Source organism: Hemibagrus wyckioides, linkage group LG05, assembly GCF_019097595.1.
Source record: "Hemibagrus wyckioides isolate EC202008001 linkage group LG05, SWU_Hwy_1.0, whole genome shotgun sequence".
NCBI lineage: Eukaryota > Metazoa > Chordata > Actinopteri > Siluriformes > Bagridae > Hemibagrus > Hemibagrus wyckioides.
This window is the reverse complement of record NC_080714.1, coordinates 380,805-390,804: the sequence shown is the minus strand read 5'-3', so window position 1 is coordinate 390,804 and position 10,000 is coordinate 380,805. Positions and strand designations below refer to the sequence as shown.

The window sequence follows — 10,000 nt, the reverse complement described above, 5'->3', positions numbered from 1 at the left end:
TAAATCATTATAAACAGAGAGAGCGGGATTATAAATCATTATAAACACTGAGAGCGGGATTATAAATCATTATAAACAGAGAGAGCGGGATTATAAATCATTATAAACACTGAGTGCGGGATTATAAATCATTATAAACACTGAGAGCGGGATTATAAATCATTATAAACAGAGAGAGCGGGATTATAAATCATTATAAACACTGAGAGCGGGATTATAAATCATTATAAACACTGAGAGTGGGATTATAAATCATTATAAACACTGAGAGTGGGATTATAATCACTATAAACACTGAGAGTGGGATTATAAATCATTATAAACACTGAGAGTGGGATTATAAATCATTATAAACACAGAGTGGGGTTATGAAGCATCATAAACACAGAGAGTGGGATTATAAAGCATCATAAACACAGAGAGTGGGATTATAAAGCATCATAAACACAGAGAGCGGGATTATAAAGCATCATAAACACAGAGAGCGGGATTATAAATCATCATAAACACTGAGAGCGGGATTATAAATCATCATAAACAGAGAGAGCGGGATTATAAATCATTATAAACACTGAGAGCGGGATTATAAATCATTATAAACACCAGAGAGTGGGATTATAAATCATTATAAACACTGAGAGTGGGATTATAAATCATTATAAACACTGAGAGTGGGATTATAAATCATTATAAACACAGAGAGTGGGATTATAAATCATTATAAACACAGAGAGTTGGTTTATAAATCATTATAAACACAGAGAGTGTGTTTATAAATCATTATAAACATCGGGAGTGGGATTATAAATCATTATAAACACTGAGAGCGGGATTATAAATCATTATAAACACAGAGAGCGGGATTATAAATCATTATAAACATTGAGAGCAGGATTATAAATCATTATAAACACTGAGAGCGGGATTATAAATCATTATAAACACTGAGAGCGGGATTATAAATCATTATAAACACAGAGAGCGGGATTATAAAGCATTATAAACACAGAGAGCGGGATTATAAAGCATTATAAACACAGAGAGCGGGATTATAAAGCATTATAAACACTGAGAGCGGGATTATAAATCATTATAAACACTGAGAGCGGGATTATAAAGCATTATAAACACAGAGAGCGGGATTATAAATCATTAGAAACACTGAGAGTGGGATTATAAATCATTAGAAACAGAGAGTGGGATTATAAATCATTATAAACACTGAGAGCGGGATTATAAATCATTATAAACACTGAGAGTGGGATTATAAATCATTAGAAACATAGAGAGTGGGATTATAAAGCATTATAAACACAGAGAGCGGGATTATAAAGCATTATAAACACAGAGAGCGGGATTATAAAGCATTATAAACACAGAGAGCGGGATTATAAAGCATTATAAACACTGAGAGCGGGATTATAAAGCATTATAAACACTGAGAGCGGGATTATAAAGCATTATAAACACAGAGAGTGGGATTATAAAGCATTATAAACACAGAGAGCGGGATTATAAATCATTATAAACACAGAGTGGGATTATAAATCATTAGAAACATAGAGAGTGGGATTATAAAGCATTATAAACACAGAGAGCGGGATTATAAAGCATTATAAACACAGAGAGCGGGATTATAAAGCATTATAAACACAGAGAGCGGGATTATAACGCATTATAAACACTGAGATACTCCTCTGGATCTGTGGACTGTTCAGACATAAAGTATAGTTTTGTAAGCAGGAGTTTGTTAGTTTTAATGTAAATTCCTTCCTGCTGAAGCTATCAGATCTTCACTGATGGAGACCTGAATGCTAAACTGACCACTACAACAGCAGCTGCTCATCTCCATGATCTCCAGGTAGTTCTATCCACAGCAGTCACGTGTGTTTCAGATGTGTTAAATAATCAGATGTTTACAGTAAAAAAAATTTAAGTCTTAAAAAACCAGCACTTTCCAAAGTTCAGTGTAAAAGGGTGTTAAAAGAGTTCATCTTCATCAATAAAACAGATCACATTCTTAAAACACCACTTCATCATAAAAGTGCTCAAGTCATTCATCGCTTTAAAAAAATGAAAATCTATTTTGACACATTCCTTTACTGAAGCTTTGAACACAGAGATGGGGTTGATCAATCTTTTCTTCTCAATCTGATTCTTTCTTGTTATGTAAACGGCCATTTTCGCCTCTCCTACGATAAAATTGATCAACTCCCTTTTCTGTCTCTTTGCTTTTCTGTATCCTGCTCCAAATATAAAACAAACCTGGGACCATTTCACACCAAATGAAATAAAAAAAGATTTCAGCAACTCTGTCAGAGGGTGAAGCCGTGACCAGTTTCATCTTCATTACAGAAGGGACAGGATTTTAAAACATCGGCATTAAATTTGGAGATTAAAACATTCACCCCCACCGCCCCATGTAAAATCTTCCACTGCAGGTCACCCGCCCTCTTCCTTAGCGGTGTTTTATAAAAAACCCTCCATGCTGGTTTAAAATCATTTAAAACCCCCAGTCTTTCTCTCCATACCGTGTCTGGAGTATGGAGAGAACACACAGTGTTTGTAAAAATCTTTTCCTTTTGCTTCATAGATGGGTAAAACATGTCTTTTGTCTTTGTCGAGGAAAAACCCATTAAAACCACTGAGCTTTGGTAAAAGTTCCAATTCTGGAAAAGGCTCCCCTTCGTCTGGCATCTCTAAACCGTAGTGATAGTTCTCTATAAGGTTCCTTTCCTCCTCTGTCAGTTTGCCGGTCAGTTTTTTGATGATGGCCTCAGAGTGACGTTGCGATTGTATCCCGAGTTTTTTTGCCACCGCTGTTGTGTTCTTGAATCCTGGTCCTGCAGTGTCCAACAGCTTTCTCAGTGTTGTGAATTTTTGGATTTGGAGGTTTTGTGTGAGTCCAGGGTAGACAGTTTGAATGTCTCTCACCAAAGGTTCCTCTAAAAGCCAGTGCAGTGACACAGCGGGACCTTGGGATCTGCACTCGAACAGAGTCCATGTTTTAAAAGCACTTTAGTAAAAAGTTGACAAGTTAGAAACATTTAAAACATTTGGGTTCATTAAAAACACTGTGCGATTAAAACCAAGACCATCAATTTTACTCACAATAAAATTCATAAAATCTCTCCACAACAGGGAATCAGACCCTATCAGGTACTTTTGCAGTGTTTGAAGGCGAAAGGTGGCGATTCTGCTTTTTATATCAATCAGGCCCTGCCCTCCTTCCTCTTTTGGGAGAAAAAGTACACTCTGTGGGACCCAGTGAACTTTGTCCCATATAAAATCAACTAATGATGCCTGTATTTTTTCAACAAGGCCCTTAGGGGGCTCTAGGCAGGCCAGGCGATGCCACAATGTTGAGGCTGCTAAGTTGTTGGCTACGAGGACTCTCCCTCTGAGAGAGTGGCCTTCAGCCACTGCCACTTCTTTAATTTACCTTGAATGTTCTGTAGAACTCCTTCCCAATTTTTCTTTTCTTCATTAAGGTAAATTCCTAAATATTTAAAGCTTCCCCTTTTCCACTTTAGTTCCCCATTTAATTTTGGCAGGCCTTGAGCCCAGTTTCCTACCGTAACTGCTTCGCTTTTTTTCCAATTGATTTTAGATGATGATATTTTGCTAAAATCTACGACTATTTTTTCTAAAATCTCTGTCATCTTTATCTTGTATTAAGATCATAACATCATCTGCGTAAGCAGACAAAACATGTGGAGCATTAAAACCAGGTAAAAAGAAACCATTTAAAGTGGTTCTGAGTCTGTGTAAAAGAGGTTCTATTGATAAAGAGTACAACATACCTGATAGGGAGCAGCCCTGTCTGATTCCCCGTTGGACTTTAAAAGGTGCGCTTAACCCTCCGTTGATCTTGAGTACACTTTCAGCATCCTGGTACATCACTTTTATTATTGCTATAAGACCGGGGTTGAGACCAAATGCCTCCAGAGTTTTCCAGAGGTACTGATGCTCAGCCCGGTCAAAAGCCTTTTCTTGGTCCAGAGAAATCAAACCAAGATCAACTGCTAATGACCTTGAGATGTCCAAAACATCCCGAATCATGGAAACATTATCAATGATGGATCTATTGGGTATGCAATAAGACTGGTCAATATGTACTATCGAGTCCATAATGTCCCTTAGTCGGTTGGCCAGTACTTTTGAGAGAATTTTATAGTCTGTACACAGCAGTGACACTGGGCGCCAGTTTTTTATGTCCATTAGATCCCCCTTTTTGGGCAGAAGAGTCAGTACTGCTTTCCGGCTGCTCAGAGGAAGACACATCTCACAGGGGCTTTCCTGGAGGACCTCCAGCAGATCTTCTCCCAGCTCTTGCCAGAAGAATTTGTAGAATTCCACCAGAAGTCCATCGATCCCCGGCGCTTTCCTCCTGCCATTGTGCCTAAGGCAGCCTGTAGCTCCTCTAAGGCCAGTGGCCCTTGGAGTGCAGCATTGTCCTCTGGAGACACTTTTGGAAGCCCTTGGTGGAAATTACATAGTAGCTCCTCGTTGTCTGTATACTCGCACTTGTAGAGCTCTTTGTAGAAACTGACTGCGTGTTGTCTGATGTCACTCATGCAGGTTAAGTGTTGACCATCATCTGTACGAACTGAGTGCATGAATTGTCTCTGTCCATTCTTTTTTTCTAGTCCAAAGAAGAAACGTGACGGAGCGTCCATTTCACTTGTACCCTTAAATCTGGATCTTATAAGAGCCCCTTGTGCTTTGGAGCCCAATAGATCTGCCATTGATGCCTTTTTTGCTTTGAGGCTCTCAAAGTGTCCTCTGTTTCCTGTACACTCCGCTAAAATCTGGAGTTCTAGCATTTCTATCTCTAGGTCCCTTAATGACTTGGTGATGTCCCTAGACTGTCCGTTGACAGTGTACTCCTGACAGAGTTGCTGGATTAAAACCTTTCCATGGTCCCACCAATGTCTAAGAGAGGAGAAATCTCTCTTATCTTTCTTAAAAGAAGTCCAGAAAAACCTAAAAGACTCAATAAAATTGACATCTTTAAGTAAAGAAACATTAAAATGCCAGTATGCACTTTTAGGTTTAAAATTTGCAATAAAAACTCTACATGAAACTAAAAAGTGGTCTGAGAGACTAACAGGTGTTATTTCGCTAGCTTTAAAAACATTGAAATTTTGTTTAAAACAATAAAATCTGTCTAGTCTAGCTAGTGAAATGTAGTTATCTCTACAGTGTGTCCATGTGTATTGTCTCTCATTACCATGTAGTCTTCTCCATACGTCTATTAAGTCATGGGTTTTTATACACTTTATTAGTGCATGTTTTGAGGGGGTGTGTGGTTCTGTGTGATTTCTGTCTGCATCTTTTTCAGTGCAGTTAAAATCTGTTTAAAAATAAAACTCGTTCTGGATCTCTATTTGGAGCATAGACATTACTTAAAATCAGATTAAAATGTTCATACTTTGCTTTGATTAAAAGTAGTCTGCCAGCAATAATTTCTTCTGAGGTGTAGGATTCGGGTAAAAAATACTTTGAAAACAAAACACCTACTCCTGCACTCACTGAGCTTCCTGAACTTAAAACTACCTGTCCTTCTCATTCTGTCATCCATTTATATTCATTTTCCCTATTACTGTGTGTTTCTTGTACAAAAGTAACATCAATTCTCTTTATCTTAATTAGTTCATACAATTCTGCACGTTTTTCTGCGTCCCTCCCTCCCCTTATATTTAATGAAGCAATATTAAAATCACTCATAAATAAAAATAAAAGAAGGGCGATTGACATGGTTTTATCAGATGTAAAATTACACACTCTCATCATCATTGTATAAAAGATCTTGTCTCATTTTGGTCAAGAACTTTTTAAGCCTGTATATTTCTTGGTGACTAAATTTTGGTTTTTCTCTCTGATGGTGGTGACAGAGTCGATAAAACCTTGCTTGTCTGGGAAGTGCTGGTCAACTTTAACCCCTTTCAAATTTTTGGTTTTTTGGAGAAAAAGTTTTATGTCTTTGCCTTTGTACGAATCTGTTTTATCACTAATTTGTCCATCTTCATCACTTTCTGTCTCTATATTTGATTCCCGTCCACTACTTGATTCCATTTCTGTTTCCTGTATATTTGGGATTTGCTTTTCTTCTTTCATTTCAGCCAAGTTTTTCTTTTTTGTTTGTGGACTTTCATTCTTGGTTTTAGTTTTTTTTTCTTTTTGATCTTACTGTAATAAAACTAGCCTCATCAGTGATCGGCTCGGTGTTATCGGTGTCTACCTGCTCTTTAGCACTCTGTTTTATTTCTGGCTGTATGTTCTGTTCACTTATAATGTTAATCTGTGTTTTTTCTTGTCCAATCTCCATAGAATTTTCAGGCTCACAGACTTTTATTCCTTCTTGACCTTCTATGTTGTTTTTTCCCTGATTCTTATTTTGTGATTTGTCCTGTGCACTGTCCTGTTTTTCTTTATCTCATTCTTTATTTTCTGTAGTTTTATCCGTCTGTATTCCTTTTTCAGGACAGCTTCTTATCAGATGTCCCTCTTTTCCACACCCAAAACACTTTAAACTGCCAGAAGTTGCAAAAATTACATGATCAACTCCATCTTGAACAATTTTAAAAGTGATGTTCAAGTCCTCGTCTCTGTTATTTAAAACCATGTAAACTGTCTCCTATAACATGTTATGTGTTTTAACTCCGGGTCTTTACAGCCTGTTTGAACAGATTTAACCTCACTCGTTAATTACTCGTTAAAAGCCATGACGCTTGGAAGCACAGTTCACACACACACACACACACACCCCAACAAAAAATCACCACTCACTCCAAAACACGCACACAACAAACAGCACAAAGATAGAAAATAAGTAGATACGAGTCCTCACTCACACCTCCACCACGCTTACACACTCACTCACCCGCACATGCGCACAGAGAGAGAGAGAGAGAGAGAGAGAGAGAGGGAATATTAGGTATGTTTGTGATGAATTATGTGATAAAGATGATGTAAATAAGGTGTAAAGTGCAAGGACTCCACAACAATTAAAAACAGACCAAAGAAGGTGGTCAGATGGTCAGGTTCTCCAAAAACATTATGGAGCATGAAGGTTTTGGAGAAACATCACTACTGCTAAAGGCGGCTCTATGTGCCACTGAATTATAGAGTGTACTTATTTTTCTCACCATCTTTAGTTCTGGGAAAAATGAAATCTTGTGATATTTGTTTGTTTGTTTGTTTTTGTGACCTTTATTGGTGTAAAAGTTGGTGAGAAAAACAAAAACCACACCATTATTATTCTAAAACATGGAAGTGTTTTAGAGGGAGAACTTTATATATAAATATCATATATAAAATCTCTCTACTCCACACACACACACACAGCTCTGCTTTCATTAACACTTCCATTAATAACCAACATGTCTGTTCTGCTGCCTCTGTCTGTCTGTCTGAGAATTCCCAGCCCTGTGTGTGTGTGTGTGTGTGTGTGAGTGTGAGTGTGTGAGTGGGTGAGCTGCGGGGTCAGGTTACACACACACACACACACACACACACACACACAGAGAGAGAGAGCCTGCAGTCTCCCGGATGAATCCGTCCTGAGCGGAATGTTCTTCTACAGTACCGCGAATTAAACGGATCTTCATCTCGGTCTCGCGGACGCGGTTCAGAAGAGCTCGGTGTGTAATGTGTTGTTGTTTTGGACCAGAAGTGAAGTTCTGATGGAGTTCTGGATAAAGTTTTTAGCGGTAGCCTTAGCGTTGCTCCCGACGCACTCGCAGTTAAACCCGGAGCACGAGATCAGCGGCTCTTCTCTCGCCTTCGTGTTTGACGTCACAGGCTCCATGTACGACGACCTGCAACAGGTGATGGAAGGAGCCTCGCGCATACTGCACCGCATGCTGAGCCGCACGGACACGCCCATCCGCAACTTCGTGCTCGTGCCATTCCACGACCCAGGTAATGAACACACCTGCTATGAACCAGAGGTGGACAAAGTGCACAGCTTCCTTACTTGAGTGAAAGTACAGGTACTACTGGTCAAACATTACTCCATTACAAGTAAAAGTTGTAAAGACAGATTAAAAGTACAGAAGTACTTCTTTTTAAAAGTACTTAATTATCAAAAATAAAAAGTAAATGTAATGTTTTATTATTGTTGTATGCAATACTTACAGTACCTTTTGTAGCAACCTAGTGAATATACTGACCAGTGTGTAGTATCTGTGGAATTAAGAGCGTTTAGAATGTTACAAAACCTGTAGAAATTAAACAACTGAATTGAGAAAAAAGACTGGTATAATCATTGTCATGTTTTATTTAACACTCCTACCCCCAACAAAGAAGTACACATCTATGTGAATCCATTCATGCACATTTGAATCAAGTGGTCTGTAAATGAAGACTGATCAGAAAAAAAATCCAACCTGCTTTAAAACCCAGCTCCACAACTGTACCTGTATAACTGTACCTGTATAACTGCATCTGTATAACTGCATCTGTATAACTGCCCAACAGCAACACTGCTTTAACAAAGAGCAAAACAAAAAGACTTATTTGCCAAAAATTTCAAACCATTAGTTGTAACCATGATACTGTGTCTTGTGGGCAATATTACCCATTAGAGTGTGCGTCGTTCTGCACTTCGAATTTCAAAGTAGTAAACCATCCAGGAATTTTTGGGGCATACTAATTCTATTTTTGAATACTATTTAGGATAGTATGAGAATTTGAACGCTTGCGTGTTAACTAACATCATTACCAATGTATTGTTGGTGTATATGCAAAGCTATGGCAACTAGGCAAACAAATACAAAAAAAACATTTACCTTACCATACATACTTCATAGCACAGGCAATATCCATTTCAAGCTTTTACCAGAAATTAAAAGTATACATTACCTCAGTATGGTTGTATGGAGAGTTTTTATAGGCTCCAAGGTGGTTTGTTTTTGCTAAACAAAGCAAACATTTAAAACGAAAAGAATCTTTACTCTTTTCTAAAAACTGGAACATTCTGTCTCAGTATGGCCATGGATGTGCTGATGATCTGTCTTCGTCCATTTTGCCCCCAATTGATCAGAGTTCCACTGAATTTTGTGACACGTGACGCTACAAGAGTGAAAAAAAAATCATCCTCTAATTAACATCTAATTAACTACTTTCAACTCAGTGACCTGGACAGAAATGTAGTGGAGTAAAAAGTACAATATTAGTCTTTCAGATGGAGTGACGTTAAAGTAACAGGGTTCCAGAAAAAATAATACTCAAGTAAAATACAGATACTCAAAATTGTATTTAAGTACAGTACTCAAGTAAATGGACTTTGTTACTGTCCACCTCTGCTATTAACACATTGTCTGGTCTGAATCAGTGACTCGGTAAATTAGTTAAGCAGTGACTAAGTGCTTAAGCAGTTAAGGGCTGATTTAGTGGCACTGACTCAATGAGGCAGTGACATTCACTATGGCCAAAAGTATGTGCACCCTCAAATTCAAATTCAAATTTTATTTATCACATACGAAATCATACACAATACGACATGTAGTGAAATGCTTTTAACAACTGTCCTACCCCCTGGGGCATTTCTCAAGTTTAATCACTCCCCAAGGAGAATTTTACAAATTTTCCTTTTTTTCTTTAAAAACAAAACTAAAGCATTAAATTCTGGTGACTTTGGCAGAACTATGTGTGTAAATCCATCCATCCATCGTCTATACCCGCTTTATTCCTAATCAGGGTCACGGGGATCTGCTGGAGCCTATCCCAGCTCACATTGGGTGAAAGGCAGGGGTACACCCTGGACAGGTCACCAGTCCATCACAGGGCCACACATATAGACAGACAACCACACACACTCACACTCACTCCTATGGGCAATTTACAATTATCAATCAACCCATGTTTTTGGACTGTGGGAGGAAACTGGAGTACCTAGAGTAACCCCACACAGGCACGGGGAGATGCAAACTCCACACAGAAAGGCTCCTGCCTGTTTGAGTGTGTAAATCCATAACTAGTATTTTTGTGAGTA

At 38.2% G+C, this 10,000-nt stretch overlaps 1 protein-coding gene across 3 annotated transcripts in view; it reads left to right on the top strand.

Annotated features, from left to right (window-relative positions):
* Positions 1-7,512: 7,512 nt before the first annotated feature.
* Positions 7,513-10,000, top strand: part of hmcn2 (hemicentin 2) — a 52,022-nt gene continuing 49,534 nt past the window's right edge. For all 3 annotated transcript variants that reach the window (XM_058390122.1, XM_058390121.1, XM_058390125.1), the window contains exon 1: positions 7,513-7,926. In XM_058390122.1, coding sequence (XP_058246105.1) covers positions 7,689-7,926 — 238 coding nt within the window. In that variant the 5' untranslated portion in view covers positions 7,513-7,688. The remainder of the gene's footprint in view (positions 7,927-10,000) is intronic.